The sequence below is a fragment of the Cnephaeus nilssonii genome, assembly GCF_951640355.1.
Source record: "Cnephaeus nilssonii genome assembly, chromosome: 4".
In the NCBI taxonomy this organism is placed as follows: Eukaryota; Metazoa; Chordata; class Mammalia; order Chiroptera; family Vespertilionidae; genus Cnephaeus; species Cnephaeus nilssonii.
In genome coordinates, this window is record NC_137075.1 from 92353895 (window position 1) to 92372771 (window position 18877).

The 18877-nt window shown below is 37.4% G+C and overlaps 1 protein-coding gene across 7 annotated transcripts in view; it reads right to left on the reverse strand.

Moving 5' to 3' along the window:
* The window catches only part of CEP128 (centrosomal protein 128), a 354698-nt gene that overhangs the window by 17957 nt on the left and 317864 nt on the right, over positions 1 to 18877 (reverse strand). For all 7 annotated transcript variants that reach the window (XM_079768173.1, XM_079768176.1, XM_079768175.1 and 4 more), the window contains 2 exons: positions 4668 to 4745; positions 2739 to 2852 (listed from right to left, as the gene is read on the reverse strand). In XM_079768173.1, coding sequence (XP_079624299.1) covers positions 2739 to 2852; positions 4668 to 4745 — 192 coding nt within the window. The remainder of the gene's footprint in view (positions 1 to 2738; positions 2853 to 4667; positions 4746 to 18877) is intronic.

An 18877-nucleotide genomic window follows, 5' to 3' on the forward strand; every position in this document is an offset into this window, starting at 1 on the left:
TAAAAGAAAGGAAATGTTTTATATATGTGCAAAGGAAGAAAGACCAGGTTGGCAATTTCCCCTTTCTCTAGACAAAGAGTTGGCAAGCGTTTTCTATAGAGGGCCAGAGAGTAAATATATTGGACTTTTTGAGCCATACAGTTTCTATTGCAACTACTCAACTCTACTGTTGAGTGTGAAAGACAATACATGAATAAATAAGTGTGGCTGTATTTCAATAAAACTTTATTTACAAAAGCAGTCAGCAGGCAAGATTTGGCCCCTAGGCGATAGTTTGCTGGCTCCTGCCCAAATCTGTTAGGATTAAGACAAATTGATAACTATTCTCTCCAAGAAGACCATGCCTTCTGCATCTTTATACATCCTGCATCACCACCTATAACAGGTAGCACAGTGCTTTGTGTTATGGTAGCTGTACAGTATATGTTTTTTGAATTACACTAAATCTTCCAGTAACTGACTTCCTAGATCCAATTTTCAGTAGAACCAACAAATTCAGTCCCTGCAATGTGCCTTTTCTTTGAACTCTGTCCTAGCAAAACATGTAGGAAGTTAATAGCTGCTGAAATAATAACTTATGGGCACATTCTCTCTTGATAGAAAGAATCCCAATGCCTCTTATAAATGAAGTTGTTTCTTCAGGATGCCTGTGACTAACCTGAGGTAGCTCTTCTGATTAGCCATGAAGCCCAGAAATGATTAACAACTTTCTCACTGCTCATAGGAGTTCATGCTTCTTTTGAAACTGCCTCCCCTCCCAGTCTTTTTAAATAAATTGTTTTCATAAGAAGCATGTAAAAAAATGATCACTGGTATCTGCAACTGGCAAAACTGTTCTCCCACATTTCCATCTGTAATGACTACAAAAAATGTGATATTTACATTAGTTTTATTAGATTGCTGCACTATTTCAGGCACGTGTTACATATGGTGACAGTCTACATATTCATCACTGAAATGAATCAATGTTTTACAATGTTTAGATAGTACTAATGTGGAACACTGTCATCATATAATACACTTTATGGCCCTTTCCTATACTTGCACTACCTATCTGCAAAACTTATTTCTCATTTTGGTAAGTTTTGGCCTCACTTACAAATCAGGCTTGATGTCCACGCCAGCTGCAAATGTAAGCCAGTCATATTGAGGTTTTAATTCTGATTCAATCATTTAATTGTTCTAAAACCCTGCTTTCTTCAATGGTAAAAGGGGTGGGGGGAGATGGTACCAACCCAATAGGGTTGCTGTGAAGATTATATAAGATAATGCATATGAAGTGTGCAACACCTACAAAAAGAGCAATTTCATGTGATTGGCTCAATAATGAGTAGTTATTATTATTCACTATTGTCCAAACCCCGTATTTCTGTTTAAGTTGGCAGCACCCCTGTAAGTGGTGGAGAGATGCTGGAGTGTGTGGGAGACTACTAGGAATGCTGGGAGATGATTCAGCAAACTTAAATTTTGTTATATGACACAACAAGGTCCCTACTAGAGTCCCTAACAACAATCTATAAAAACAAAGGTAAGATGCTATAAAGCCACAGGATTCCCTCTTCACAGTAAGGGTATGAATAATATGGCATAATAGTGTTCAATTTTCTGGGGATTGAGAAAGTGGGGTGCTCATTTTAAGCATGCTAGGGAGGACTATAGAAATGAACAGTCATTATATCCACTGAGTGTTCTATCCAATTTCATTCAGGAGGCAGCAGCTTCTTAGAAATATTTTATTTGGCTATAATGAGTAAATAGATACAGTGTAATGAATATTCATTCGTACATACTGAAGTTTGTAAGAATATAAAAGAGCCCAAAGAGCCTTTAGCTTTTTTTTTCTAAATTGACTTGGCATGTACATTTGAATATTGATGGATTCCCTTTCGGTCAGTGTTCTCAATGGGGGTCAATTTTGCCCTTGAAGGGGCATCTGGCAGTGTCCGGAGACATTTCTGGATGCCACAACTTGGGATGGAGGAGCCTACTGGCATCTGCTTAGTAGGGATGCTGCTAAATATCCTACAATGCATGGGGCCATCTCTACAACAGTCATCGGACCCAAATGCAAATAATGCCAAGGTTGAGAAAGCTTGCTCTAGCTAATACCTATTAAGAATCCAATGGGTTTGAAATCACCCACAGCCCAGGTGGATCTTGAGGAGATCAAGGGAATGGTGGGCTTTTTTTGTCAATATGGCCAAATCTTCCTAGTGTCCTATATTGGTCTCACCCCAAATTTTAAGTTCCCCAGTTCATCTATAAGCATCCCCATTAATTAGTAGTATGGAGTTCATATCCTCATGGAAAGAATGATGAGTGACAGATACTATATGTGCCAAGATTATAGTTTACAAAGTTCTCTATATGTTACTTTACCTACTGGGGACTTCAGCACTGAGAGTTGCTGGGCTTACGCACAAAGGAGTGCAACTAACCATCCACACTTAGCCTTTAACCAACCAAGACACCAGCGTCCTGGCTCAGGATTTCTAAGCAACATCAATTCCCATGGACAAACAACATATTACTCCACAGTAGCATAAACGTACACATTAGTTCCCAGGTAAAAGTTATAGGTACTATCTTTTTATTCTCTCCTCCCACAAAACTGAAAATCTATTCCATGCATCAAAGAATATCTTCTCTTACAGGAACCCTGCAGGAGCTGCTGTGAGGGCAGTAGCCAGGAACATGGAAAATACTCTAAGGTTGAACATGTATATAAAGGACTTTACTTTGAAGCTTCTGATTCTGTACTTGGGCTCGTCTCGGTGCTGCTGAAGAGACTCTCGGGGAACTCTGTATTTGGAGTACCTCCCATCGGTTCTCTCGGATAAACTGTGGGAATTCTGGAAAAACAACAACACATCTAAACTGGTGGATGAAAGAAAAATCAGCACTTGAAATTAGAATAAAAGTATTGGTATGGTATGCATGCATATGAGCATAACCAATGGACACAGACAGTAGTGGGGTGAGAGCATGTGCTGGGGGATGGGGCAGCTGGGGAGAGGTCAATGGGGGGAAAAGGAGACTTATGTAATACTTTAAACAATAAATAATTTAAATTTTTAAAAAAGTACTGGTATGTAGAAAATAAACAATTAAAGTTTAGAGAGATACTTAGGGGAACCATACGTTGATGAAGAAGAAAATGGTCACTTTGGATGACACGATAAAAATAAACCAGGGTCCCACATTGGTTATTTGCATTTTATTTACAACTAGTCCTGGTGCCAATCTGAAATGACTGACACTGTTTAGTTGAAAGGAATAAGTTCAAGTAACAGGAAGTTTTCTGAAGATGATCATTAATGACATCATGCCACTTCCCTAGTTGTACCTGGCATCAAAAAAAAATGTTACCTTTAAAACTAGCACCCTATTTTTCACTAATTCTTAAATAAAATTTTACTTTTTAATTAGTTTAACTATTATAGCACATAGATTTTTAAATTTAAGGATATCTCATCTCACCTCAAAAGCAAAAAGGTAAAAGATTCAGGTAATAAAGAAATAAAAATAAAAAAAAACACAAAATTTCCTCAGCTGGTGTCTCTCTCTCTCTCTCTTTCTCTCTCTCTCTCTCTCTTTCTCTCTCTCTCTCCCTCTCTCCCTTCCTTCCTTCCTTCCTTCCTTCCTTCCTTCCTTCCTTCCTTCCTTCCTTCCTTCCTTCCTTCCTTCCTACTTTTCCTTCATTTTGGGGAAAGAGGATAAAATACAGCAAATAGTCACTATAGCCATTTATTTAGACAATAACGTTATGAATTAGAGAGAAATTAGAAAATTACAATGAGGGCAACTGATTTTTGTATGTAAGAAAAATCATCTATGGGACTTAGTTCCCCAAATAGTGCCAAATTAGAAGGAGTATTAAAATTCCAAATTTCTCATTTTTATGTAAAAAAAGCTATAGCCCCTGTAAAGCTAAGAATGAGTTGCCCAAGGCTAGGCAATTTGTGGTGGATGGGGGCTTGGAACTCAATGCTACTCCCTTTCACCATTACAAATATGTAATACTTAAATGTGGGATTATAGAGGTGAACCACTTCTTTCAAAATGCTCCAACCAACTGAACTAGCCAGGGCTCTGCGAGGAACTTTAAAAAACTATAGTAGGTAAATCTACACATGTAATTAATTGGATTTTTAATGAAAAGCTTTGTGGTTAGAGTTCTATCAATAAATGGCATGGGATATAAAATCTAAAACTCTATGCAGATTTCAATTCACATGTCACAGTACAGGGATAACCTGTGCACCATCATCTCTCTTAAACAAACAGTATTCTGAAAAATTGAAACTCAAAGAAGATAATTTGTAAATTAATATTGTTTCTCACAAAAGTTATCTATTGTCAATGTAATGTGTAACCTTTTTTAATTCGCAGGTATTTCTAAATCATAGTTAAAGCTTCCGAGGGCCAAATGAGCTTCTAGGATTAGAGTAAGAGTCTCTTTTTTCCTATATTGTGCTAATATATGCCCCATTATTTTCATCCGGACGTCACAAATGTCAATAATCTCTGATAAGATGGAGTGTGAAAAGTCCCAATGTTTTTTTGGTCTTTCCTCCCTCCTTACAATTTTCTTTGCACATCAGAAAGATGTCAAGTGTTCTCACTCAAATAAAAATACTGAAAGAGACAAGCCAACTCTTTCTTACTCTGAAGTCCTTGAAACCTTCTAGTAGGCTCAGTTTCTCAGGCACAGACTCCAGATGGTCTAAGGCCACGCGGGTACTCTGGAAAAGAAAACATATGGAAACCAAACATTATAAAAAATTTATTAATACTCTCAGAACCCAACAACTAAAATTCAGTTGTACCACTGGTGTAAGTAGTTCAAGCTGTAGGCTTAGAAAATAAAATAAGAACAGATAGAATGGTATTTCTGGGATAAATATATCTTTTTAAATCAGAATAGTGACTTCCTTTTAAAAATTATATGAGATTCATTTGCAAGACTGACTCAGAAATGAAAACTCTTCCTGGACAATTGCTTTCAACTGATATTCTATGAGACTTTCTATGGAACATTTCATATTAATATTAATTTGCAAACCCGCTTCAGTGAATATCAGAAATAAACCACAAGGTAATACCAAGAAATAGATAAATTTGCAGTTACTTATCTAGGAAGCACATTAGAGATCCTCACATGTTGCCATTATAAAGAAGAAAAGAGTTCTCAATGATTATTTTAGTTAAAAGGAAAAGGGGATGGTTTTCAAGACATGGGAGAAATATCTGAAATTAATATTTGTGACAGGAACAAAAGATACTATTATTAATCAATTACTTACACAGTCTTTTGATTAGCTAGTCACTAACTTCACCTACCAATATAAACACTTAGAGGAAATTATCTAAAAGTTATTTTGAAGCCAATGTAAACTAAGAGCTTAAATCATAGAATAATCCTGAGACTAGAGACTGTATCATATACATTTCTCTATTTTTATTTTGTTAATCCTCACCTGGGGATATATTTTTTTTTTTTTTAGAGAGAATGGAAGGGAGGGGAGAGAGAAACATCTATGTGAGAGAGACACATTGATTGGTTGCCTCCTGCATGTGCCCGGACTGGGGCCCAGAATGAACTTGCAACCCACATTCATGCCCTTGACTGGGAATCAAATCTGTGACTCTTGGTTGTGTGGACTGACACTCTACCACTGAGCCATACCAGTCAGGGTACATATCTATATTTGTAGCCCTGTCACAGGGCCAGCACATAATAGGTAAGCAATAGATACTAGCTTTCAAATTTAAAATTAAATCAACGACAAGTCCCATGGCTGGTGCACGATAAGTAGAGGGTCTTACGAGGACCTAGACATGAGTTTGCATAGTGTTGTTGAGAAGTTAGTAGCCACCTATATTCCATGTGCCCTCCCACATTTCCCATGTGAATACTTCTGAACACTGCACTATGACATGTGTCACCTCTGGGATGAGACAATTAAGAGCCTGTGTGCTGGGCTCTTCCATCCTAGTCTTTGCCATGAGATCCTCGGAGGCCTCATGCTCCAGATGGCATAGCTACAAGATAGAGGAGAGCTCTCAGCCATACTGGACTTCATTGGAGTGAGATGTCAACCTTTATTGTATTAAGCCATGAGATGTCAGGGACTGTTAGACACCAATGCATAGCACAGCATCAATTATTGCAAATCACACCTATAATTTCATAATTCAATTGTAGACTAATCAGGTAGTCACTGGCTTTGGGGGGTGGGGAGAAGAGTGGAGGCTCCAAATTATGAGTATATGAAAGTTTTCTCCCTCAGGGGAAGTTCAGTTTTTCTGAAACTAGAGAAGATTTGAAACTGGTGTTCTCATTACTTTGCATACCCACATTCACTTAATATTCCTATTTTAAATCTCCTATTGCTCTCCAATGCTATTCTCTGGCTTCATCTTCAACCCAAAGTTTCTCCAGAGAATACTCCTATGTCTCTGCAGGGTTTGTGGTGGGGCCAGGAGGGAGACAGAGAGTTAAAGATCAAACTCCTCCTTGCAGATACTTCCAATGTACTCCTTTCCACCTCTCCTCTTGTACCTCCAATTCAAAAGCCTTTGTGGAATTCTGCCTGGTGATGATATTGGCTTTCCAATGCTGTCCCCTTCATAGTCACTTGAGTTTCAACTTCTGTGTTCTGAGTCACTTGACCATTTTTCTTTCCATGTTCTTCAACTTTGAGTTACCAATGTCTTCTCGTTATCCGTGTGTAAATCAAAGTTTCTATTTCTTCATATTCTTATTTTTCTAATGTTATTCTTTGAGAGAAAGGCACAAACACTGGTACTTTACCACTTTGAAATTGGAGGTCATGTGCTGTTTCTTTAAGTTCCGAATATTTTCCTTTTCAAGTTCCACTTAAAGTATTCAAGATTTTGCTCCTCCTACTCAACATTATATTCACTTCTTCATGTGTAGGAAAGATTCATCAAATAGCATGTTTCTTAACACAAGCCCCAACACAGAGGTTTAGGAGAGCAAGGAGTCTTAGCCACCATCAATGCTATATGCATATAAATAGTAAAACTATAAATTTCCTCAAGAAGTATCTTGGCCCTTGAACAATATAATATAAATCAATGCCATGTCATTTAAAGCAAAATTTTAGGCCTTGAATAAAATTTTCATAAACAATTATTCCAATAGACTTATGGTTTTAAAATTTTATTTCCCTTTTTTTAATCCCATAATTTTTCACATTCAGAAATGAGCCTCTGAATCTGGATAAAATGTTAAACTCATTTTGTTATTAAAATAAGGAAATGATCTTTTTCCTTACTGTAAAATCAAACATGTTATGCATATAGTTTTGCTTAAAAATTTCAGTCAACCAAGTTATTGCATCCACACAAAAATGATGATACTAACACCCTCTTTTCTTTTTTGTAACATTTAGCACTAGTACAGCACACTACCTGTCCACAGAGTGGCTTTAATACATTTTGGCTGAATAAAGACAAAGGCAGAGTTATTATGTTCTATACAAACCACTGAGCCTTGGCCTCTTTATTAAAAATCCAAAAGCAAAAGTTTGCTATTGCATTTCTTTTCTCTAGTACAAGGACAAGATCAGGTGATAGAAACAACAGTGAAGTTCAGAAATCCTGTCTATTAGACCCTGTGGCTCTTGCACCAAACTCTGTGGAGTTGAGCAGTTTAGAATGGTCCATAGCACATTTTTCTGTAGTCCTCCCTTTGTTTCAGATTACTGGGAAATTAAATAATATAGCATAACAACACAAATAGCAGCAATTAGGAATAAGAATGGGTTTTCACTGCTATTCTTAGGTTCTTATTTCTTGTAGACAAAGCTCAAGAAACAGATTTAACCATAGGAACATTTTAGTAAATACACTTCTTTTTGTAAAAATGTACATGTGTATTTTCTTATGAATGTATAATAACTGCCATTTTCTTATAGTGCTGTTGGAATAAAGTGTTTTGAGGTTTAGATGACAAAGAAAGAAGATGTTGTCTATATTTTTATTTTAAAGTAAGCGTGTGCATTTTTTGGCACTACACAGATATTAAATAAACAAGGCTATGGAGCAGTTTATTTGGGTTCAAAAATGCAATTCTATTTCATTTGGAAAGAGATCCACTGCAAAATTTTCTTGACAAATGGCTGAAAGATGGTAAGAGGACCTGAGTAAACAAGTTTCAAGGAGAGGAAGGGTGAGATCATAAAAAGGAGAGACTGTCTGACTTTTTGCTGCGGTGACTGTGTCCAGCACAGCTGCACTGGCTTCATAGGGCCTTCTTCTCATCCAAGCTGCGTAAGACACTCACTGGGACCAAGCTCAACGGTAGCAAAGAACAGGATGGCAAAGCCATTTTGTTGATGTATATTCTTCAAAGAGGCCCAATGCTCAAAGGTGTGTAGATTTCTTGGACTACCAGAAAAACCTTCTATTTCTAGATGGAACTCTATAAGAGAGGGCTAAAGATCAGACACCCACTTAGAAGTGCTTATGTGCATCTTGGGGTAAGAGGTGCATAAGGCTTATTAAATTAAAATACCACCTAATGTGGCAATATGACATCAGTGCCTATATGTGAGCTAAATTACAGAAGAAGTTTTGTCAACAAATTATATTTTGTTGTTTTGCAACACGATTCCAGACCTTCTTTAAAAAGCAAAAATTTATAAAATTTGAGAAGAGCATATCTTCATTGGAAAATTTGGTAAAGAAGGCTTTTAGGGTATTTTCTCTCATTCAAAATAATCTCTTTATTTCTGTAATCCTCACTTGAGGATATTTTTCTATCGATCTTTTAGAGAGACTGGAAGAGAGAGGAAAAGACAGAGAGAAACATCGATGTGAGAGAAACACATTGATTGGACATGCCCAGACCAGGGTCCGGGCTGGGGAGGATCCTGCAACCAAGGCCCTTGACCAGAATCAAACCCGGGACCCTTTGGTATGGAGGCTGACATTCTAGCCACTGAGCCAAACTGGCTAGGGCCAAAATAATTTTTTTAAGTTATTAACTACATGAAATCTACAGAATCTGTCATTCCAGTTATTGCTTTCTTATTTTTTTAGATATAACCAAGTTATGTTATATTCAACCCATGACCTTATTGTTAGCTTAATTTGGGGATTTTTTTTGAAAGGAATAAGTTGAAGGAGAAAGGAGCACAGAGGGAATAAAGAATCATATCTCTTCTCCATGAAATACTTGAGATTCCCTCTTTAAACATTTTTCTTGCCACCCCCTGACATAAGAGAAAAATAACATACCAAGAAAAATGGGGACTAGCTTAGTGTTCTCCACATGCTGAACAATGAATTAGACCCTTACAACTAGTCTACCCAGAGGAGCGTCTTGAGATCCACAATCTAATTTCTGTTAAAGCCATCACATGAATGTCTTAAAACTGAAAATAAAATATACTGAAAATATACTGAAAAAAAATTAAGAACATTTGCCCTCAAAATGTAATTATCTATACTAATAAAAGGGTAATGTGCTAATTAGACTGGACATCTTCTGGACGTCTGACTTCCTTCCAGACAAAGCCATGGTGGCAGGGGCCAAGGCAGAGGCGGTTAGGGGCAATCAAGCTGGCAGGGGAGCAAGCAGTTAGGGGCGAGATCAGGCTGGCTCGGGGGAGCAAGCAGTTAGGGGCAAGATCAGTCCGGTGTGGGGGAGCAAGCAGTTAGGGGGAGATCAGGCAGACAGAGGAGAGCAGTTAGGGGGTGATCAGGCCAGCAGGGGAGGGCAGTTAGGGGGTGATCAAGCCGGCAGGGGAGGGCAGTTGGGGGTGATTAGGCCGGCAGGGGAGGGCAGTTGGGGATGATCAGGCTGGCGGGGAGAGCAGTTGGGGAGCGATCAGACTGGCGGGGGAGGGCAGTTGGGGGTGATCAGGCCAGCGGGGCAGGGCAATTGGGAGTGATCAGGCCAGCAGGCAGAGACGGTTAGGGGCAATCAGGCAGGCAGGCAGGCAAGCAGTTAGAAGTCAGTGGTCCTGAATTGTGAGAGGGATGTCCGACTGCTGGATATCCCCCAAAGGGTCCCAGATTGGAGAGGGTGCAGGTCGGGCTGAGGGACAACCCCTGCCCATGCATGAATTTCATGCACCGGGCCTCTAGTTTGTTAATAATAGGCAAACAGTATAAGCAGGATTTCCTGGAAGAGAGTGAGTTTAGCAATGCCTACTAAGGTGGCAGGTTAAAGAAACTAAGCTTCTGGATTTACTGGTCCCAGACATGTGTTCCAAGCTGGCCAAGGAACAGTGGTGAGTGGAAAGTATGCTGAGCTGTAAATAAGCATACCTGCTCGTGGATATGCACAATCTTTTAATTACACAAATTGAAAGTAACGTTATGAACTTGCAGTTCCAGTAACGTCCCTCACTTGACTTTTTTCGTTTGGGAAATATCACTTTTCCCTTCCTTTCTAAGCTTCAGCCTCATTCATCCATTCATTTATTCATTCACAAAATGAGGATAAGTCACGATTCCACACCCACAGGATAGCTGTTATATCAGATAAGCACATGAATGTGAAAGTGCTTTGAAAACTGGCAAGTAATTTCCAAATAACAGGTATTAAAAGTGCACTGAGTCTGTGAGGTACCATCAACTCTAGTAACTCAAATACAGAAGGCAGGTCAGTGATAATCTAAAATTATAGCTAATAAAGATTAGTTAACAGAGTATAAAGCAGAAACAGGGCAAACTTAATTAATACTATATCTGATATTTAGAAACATATTCACTGTTTTACAGACATCATCCAAAACATAAAAGTAACAAGTGTAATGGCACATAAATTGCTTTTGTAGATTCTGTGCCCTTAGTGGAGACTCTTCCCTCTCCAAGTCTCCTTATCTGGTGAAAACTACCCCCCCCCCCCGCAATATTATGAGCATTTTCAAGCATACAGGAAATCTGAAAGAAATTTCAGAGTTGACCTGTATGTCTACCACCTAGAGCCTACTATTAACATTTTGTTATATTTGCTTCATCACACATTAATCCATCTATCTATCCCCACACCAATACATTAACACAACCTATTTTTTGATACATTAGCACACTTTTCCCTAAATACTTCAGCATGCATATCATTAACCCCACTTGAATATTTCTTTTTAAATGTAAATATTACATATACTGAAACGTATCAAATCTTAAGTGACTGGTTAACTTTACTATCTTTCAACACTTCAGTGAAGGCAAAAGTCAAATGTGCTTGCCCATTGCATCATGAGCCTTTCCTGTGTGACCTTGAACAGAGTGCTAATATTACACTTCTTTGTGTGACTATTTGACTACTGTTTGCATTGACACTGGGTGGTGAGTATCATGGGGGTGGGACATGTCTGTCTCGCTCACCAGTGTATCCCCAGCACTTTACACAGTTCCTCCATAAAGAGGTATTGCTTCTTGACGAATGGATGTGTCTTACTCAATAAAGGAAAGAGTTTCATTCCTTTGTGCAATCTGCAAACATTTACTAATGCCTACTCTATACATGGCACTGTTCTAGAAGTGAGCTGAGGACAAAGATGCATGGGCAAGATCCTAGAGAGCCTTTTAGGCCACATGAAAGATTTTGTATTTAGTTCCAGACAGGCTGGGGAGCTGTTGAGCAGGAGAAACTAAGACCCACCTCAGAATGCCTTTGGGTAGAGCTCCAGGAGAAATTTATTGGGAGAATGTACTGAACCTCCAGAAGGCCAATGGTGCATTACCAAAACCTCTCGATTTACCCCAAATCCTCTTACATCTCAAGAACATGCATAACATTAGATTATTTAAATTAATCAAATAATATTTTTATTTGTAATAGAAAGTCTTCTTTTTAAGGACAGGCAGCAAGATATAGTGAAAAAGATCAGTGGTTAGAAATCAGGAGTTACCACGTTATACCGCTCAGCTTTCCCATAACCAGTATGAACCTGGGGATATCATTTAACCCATGGTCTTTGGTTTCCAAATCAGGAGAAGGGAAAAGCGGGATCTAAAGATCTCTAAGACTCCTTCTAGTCTAGCTTTAGTCCACTGTAGCTTTACTTTCTTTCCAAATCAGATCGGATCTGGTTTTTAAGCTTAAAAATTTGGAAAGAGGGCAAAAAATTATTTTATAGAGAGGAAATAAAATAACGAGGAAACCATATATGGGGTTCTAGAGATTAATATTTACCCAAGAACATCAGTCGGGTGGGAAACCTTCACCCTTCAGTGGCAGAAAGCAAAACAAATGATTGCATAAGGAAACCAGGAAGGAAGACATTCTTGTTTTCTTAGGTATTTGCCCATCAAATTACCAACTCCAAATAATATTTGTCATTTTGTATTTTGAGAACACACACTTCCAAAAGCAGAGAACGTGCTTTTTCTCCCCCTCCCCACACTTTATAACTGTCCTAAAAATAATTAAGATTTTACAGTTTTTCCCTAAATACTGCTTGCTAATTAGCTTCAGTTCTATTACCATAAATGTTATTCCATACTTTTGCTGCTCTCCTCAAAGCTTCTGTGCCATTGTTACCTTGCACATGAAGATCCATATATCTAGAATGTTCTCTATACACTGTGTAGTTCAGCTCACTGATGTTCCCTGTGCAAGACCTGGCTTGGTAACCACCTCCTCTAACAGGACAGTTAAATGCATGGGCTCCTGAGCCAGTAGGCATGAGTTGAGTCACCTACTGGTTATGTGTCCCTAAAGAAATTCCTGGACACCTCTGCAGTGGGACTCAGTTTCCTCATCTGTAAGTAAAAATTATAATAAAACCCATAGTGCAGAATTATTGCAAGGATCACATATACTAATACATGTAAAGTACTTAGAGCAGGGTGGGGCACCAGTAAACGATGAACACTAGCTATGACTACAATGAGAACACTAGTTATTGTTTTGTAAACTTCTCACCTATGTCTGGGTTAGGAGCCCATCCCCAATGCTTGCTATGTACATGCATATCTCCCATCACATGTGTAATCAATTCCCAACTGTATGTTTACTTGTCCTTTCAGTATATAGTGAATTTCTTAGAAGTAGGACTATCTTTTCCCCTATATTTCCAGTGCTGAGTACTTCGTATTATACGTAGATTTTAATTTTATGAATGGAACCTTCTTAACATAAAGGTCAATAAAGACACAGACGTTAGAAATATGAGAAGAAAAATACAGTAAAACCTCAATATAATGGACTAATTTGGGTGATGGGGTGTCTGGTATTTAATAAAGTGGGTTTTCTGAATACATATGTTTAAAAATTGACAAATTAGTTTGTTCAAACTTATGTAGACACATTTGTGTAAATAAAATTATGTATGAAAAGTTTAATTTCATAGAAAGTTTTTTTATATGTATTATAGTAATTTTTCATTTATACTGAAGGTCTAGTAAATGTGTGCATTTACCAGCCACCACGAGTAAGACAAATGCACACAGCGGGGGCGTGGCTTAGTGCATGTGGGAACATTGCTGACACAAGTTAAAACTGCTGGAGAAAGTCACACCAGGCAACAATAGAACCAATTACTGGGAGCGACACATTGTGATCACGTGCTAATCATTTGAGGAACATTACTTACCAGGGGTGACCCTTGAATATAAATATGTAGACTATGGTTGTAGTTATGTAATACTTATGTCGGCGAAGTTATGACAGCACTTTTCCCAACATATGGCCTATTTGCTAACATTTGTTAAAAATAACAGTGAGTTAATAATGAAAAAAATAACCTGTTAATTTAGTTATAAGCAAATCTTGGTTAAAAGCATTTTAAAATTAACAGGATATTAATTTTCAATATGACATATAGACCGGGAATTTTGTCTGTTAAATCAAAAGTCTGTTAAATTGAGGTCTGCAAAATCAAGGGTTTACTGTATAGCACAGATTATTTTTTAAAGATAGAATTTAAAAACTGTTTTTGAGGACCGAGAATGCTTCTAAATAGACTCAAAATTAAAGAAATAATATTAAAAAAACTGGAAGAGACAGTAAAATTGCATCAAATGGTCTACAGTTAAAGAGACAAAGACACGAACAAAACCTTTTTGTGGACCTAATTTGATAAAGCAGCAGAATGTGATTTGAAGAGCAATTTGCTTCCTGCAGATGAGATGACAGGGGCTTAGCCAGGCTAGGCCATGACGGGGACAGGACAGAGGGCAGACACTGGAAATGCTAATCATTTGCCAGATACTGCAAAGCCCTGGCCCCAAGGTGTCAAGACACATTCAAGTAAGCAATTCCATTTGCATCTTCCATATTTAACATGGAACCGAGGGGCCCCGATACGGAACTCTGAAAAGGAGTAATTGTTCAGGTGAGGTGGTATCCAGGCTAATTTACTTAAAAGCATCTATCTTGGTGAGGTGGCCATAATTAATCTTCTCTGTTCTCAAAATAAAGGGTTGTTTTCTTTTTCAGAGATGCCCTGTGTTCTCGAGGAGAATGACAGAACAAAGTGATCATTTTCCATTGCTCCACACACAGCACTTGGATGCTGGAAGCACATGTGAACAGTTAATCCCCCCACATGGATGAGTTTCTGGTGACAGACAGATCAGATCTAAATAGAAGTCAGGTGAGGGATTTTATTTTTATCATTTTGGCTTTGAGACTTAATTCAAAAATAACTGAGATCAACTCTGCCTATACTTTTAAAGTTTGCTTTCATAAATTAATCCTTTTTTGAACACTTAGAAACACTCTTTTGGATCTTGTACAAAGAATTTTCCTGGCCAACTGCTGCCAAAGTAGTGACTGTCCCGAATAGTTTAAAGCCATCAAAAATTCAACTCTACTATCTCTTAAGAAATCCCAAGAACCAATAATTTGAAGTTACAGCAATGCATTTTGGTATACAGCTCACTAAAGGTGAACTCTAAGTACGTGGAGATGTTCTGCTAAGGGATGTCCTGATGGCTGAACAGAAGGGCAAGAGGGGACATGTGCAAATGTATAGATAGATAGATAGACAGACAGACAGACAGACAGACAGACAGACAGACGACAGACAGACAGATAGATAGATAGATAGATAATTTAAATATATACTTATATATATTTAAATAAGAGCAAATGCATATATACTAGTGTGTGTGTGTGTGTGTGTGTGTGTGTGTGTGTGTGTGTGCGCCAGTTTCTGACTGCTTAGCCATTGGCTGTGAAAGATGGAGCAGGAAAGCAATGGGCAAAATCCAGCTCACAGTATTATTTGGTGAGCAAATTCACCTGACATTTGCCACAACTGACTGTTTTCCTGAAACTTTGATTGCTAGAAAGTTTCCGTCTTCTTTTTTTCTAAATGAAAGCCATGCATTCATTCAGTTGGATAACAATGGCGCTTTGTGCCCTGGTGGTTAGTATAAAAAGGAGTTGGTCTTGCCAAAACAATTTGAAATTTTGCACTGAGGCTCCCCTGCTCCCTGCCTCACTTCATTTTAACATACTCAACTAAAACAAACAGTTCTGTAGCCTTTACTAGACGCATTTTAAAAAATAAGTAGCCAAAAGCATATGACTTTGGACATTTAAAATACGTTATGAGAACTAGAAAATATGCACTGCTCTGGAAATTAGTCAGGACTACACGGCACTTATTATACAGAAACTGGATAGATATTCAGTCTTTCCTTTATCCAACAAGCACTTAGTAAGCACCTGCTATGTACAAATCAAACTATAATATCATTATATCAGACTTCATTCTGCTCAAGCTGACCAGATTGAAATCAAACATATTTTTTTGCTTCCTGAATGGGAATAAATTATTAGGGCAACAGCAAGAGATGTGTATATTATATTCCAATTTTTCATTAACTGTTTTCTCAACACACTAAATTGGAAAATTTTAAGTATGGCGATTATGCCTTGCTGTTCTTTGTATCTATGGTGTTAATACATAATAAATAAATAAATATTTATTATATTTGGTGCTATAATTGCTTCACGGTCATCTAGTAGTTCTATACATGAAATGCTATTTTAAAAATTTGCTAATGTGAAAGATCGGATAATTTGCATTTGATTTAAGAATAATCCCATATGCTGTTAAGTGAATCTGGGTGTGTAAATTCTGGGATACACTGTAAATGAAATAATGACATTGCAATAATAAGATTAAATTATGTGAGGACTCCTGCTCCCCACATTTTCGTAGAATATTCTAGGACAAAACACCCATAAGAAGTATCAATGAGAAAGACTAAATTTGAAGTATTTTATATTGCTTTCCCTGCCATCTCCTTCCCCAGCCCCCGCCACCAAACTTCAGTTGGAGACCAGAGGGGAGAGCTCTGCTCTATATTATTTCTAAGAAGGTGTAAACATAGGTATATATCTCAAAGTCATTCAGAGCCCTACTTGAAGCATATACGCTCTCTCCCTCTCAAACTTAGAGGAAATCCAGTGCTTTAAAGAACTTCCTGGAGATGCAAACAAGATGGTTATTGATAGTGAAAACTGGGCCTATCAAATGTACCGTAATATCACTTGAAGTTCATTGTAACTTGCACACTGTGAGGACCACAGGAGATTCATTGGTAACAAAAACAAATAAACAACTTAAAACAAAAAGGTGGGAATTCAGAATGGCAGTTTGCTCCCAGATCCTGGACAACAACAATGTACTTTTGCTTAATTTTTAGTATATCGGGAAAATTAGTAGTCAACATTTACTAGTATTATTCCGTTCCAAGTTTTTAAATAATTTAGCTGCTGATAAATAATTTGGAGAAAATAGAGTAAAAAATAACTTTATTGTACATTTTAATGAGAATTGAAGCATATTACACATTCTCCTGGTTTGAAAGTATGGACCACTGAATAACTGTCATTCACAATCCTGGAAAACACCATTTTCCAAATCCTGATTCCAGATTTCAAACATGTTTCTAATGAGTTCCAGTTTATTATCACTTCACTTCTGGTTCGTTCTTCCTGCACTTGCATCTTCAAAACATAGTATTTCTAAAACTGTGACAGCTCCTAATATTTTTAAATTGATAAGGCCATCTTCTTTACTGAATAATTTAATTATTTTTCATTTTCAGATTTCTAAGCATGAGTGACCAAATGAAAACTTTCATCGCTATATCATCTTTTCTTTCCAATCACATTGTTATAAATTTGATTTTAATATTTGCCCACTTAGAAACCATATGAAGTTAATCTTGGTGCACAAACATAACAAAAGATGAACGAGTACTGTCACACATTCTTTTAGCAAAATGGGCTGGTTCAGGCTCTTGTTGCAAAATACTGCATGATGAAGTCCTTCTTGTTGAATAGCTAACTGGATGAGAGTTTCCAATTTCCTTTTTGTCTTTAGAAATATAGTGTTCATCATTGTTTCTTGAGTTTGCAAAAATTCATCTAGGATATTATCATTTGAAGACTCATAAGCTGACTTTTTACTTATATAATCACTTTCACCATCATTAGTATCTAGGGTATCACTGTCTGTCTCTTTATATTCATCTTTTGATTCATCTAATAACTGTGAAATGTCTTTCTCTGTCAGTTTTCTTTTCTTTGTCATTATGTGAGAAAATGAGAAATTCTGAATTTCAATATGAGTTCAATAAAAGTAATAATAATAATGGAAAAGATTTAAAGACTTCTTCTTGAAAAAGAATATAATATTTTGTTGGAAGGTACTTCTCCATGGCATTGCTAGATGTCTTGTGATAGCTTTTGTCCCAGAATATCTGCTCAAGGATGTTTGTACAGCAAATAGACTTGGAAACTAGAGACAGTGTCTCCGTCTAGGGCAAGAGTTCGATAGGGTTTTCTACAGCTGCCTTTATAAAATCGGGGGTTGCATAAACCCAGGGCTCATCACATATGACACAAATTCACTGAGTGTGCACCACCACCTGGACCCACTTCCACATTGTGCCTACAGGACTTGGGGAGCAAAAGGAACCAATGCAAACATGTAGCTCATGGGGCCTGTTGTACTATGAACAATAAAGTCTTTGTCTGGTGTCTTCTCCAGCATCCATGAAAGTGTGGTCAGCTAAGGTGGTAGCTTGCAAACAATGTAAAACCTCAGATTCTTGGTTCCTGATATACACTGGACAGCACAATAAGTAAACTGAAATATTATACCATAGTTCACTTATTATAAATCCTTCTTTGTGGTTCTATTATTCCTTCATTTCCATATTATTTTAGTCTTTTCTAGCAAAATTCAAAACAATTTATGGATAAAATAAAATAATTTCTAGAATTATAAAATAAGAAAATGTTTCAACATCAAGATCCATTATGCATCTTAGGTTTATAACAGGGTTCAACAGACCAATATGGATTTTTCAAGGCAGATGAGTTTTTTCCTATTTTAAAAAAGGAAAATTTCTCTTTGTTCTTTCAGAAATTTAAAAAAAATTGAAAGAAATAAAAGTAAAAAAAAATCAATTCTTACCAAAAGAAATAAAAATCAAGACTGGGTATAATTGATGCTAGTGGTATACCAAAAGTTAAACCACCCTGAAAAGCTCTTTCTTTGACTCTTATCTTCGCTTCTCAGAACCCTCTTCATCGTTGTAGTGACGAATTTCTCCTCTCTCTGAGCCTAGGAAAACCACTTTTGTGAGTGTGATATGAAGTCTGAGAGTTCATGAAGTACTTGCCCTACACAGCCTTGCAAGAGGAACTATGCTCCACAATTTGTCCTTTGCATGGAGTAGTTGGTTGTCGCATGTTGAATGGAGAAATGAATAAAAAGGTACGTGTGAGGGGATTAACAAAAAGGTAATAAGAGCAGAAATGAGAAAGGAGAGATGAGGGAGTTGGGTAGTTTACATAATCTTAGTCGACATGCCAAAAGCAAATTGACAAAATTGCCAGTTTATCCAATAAAGAACTTAT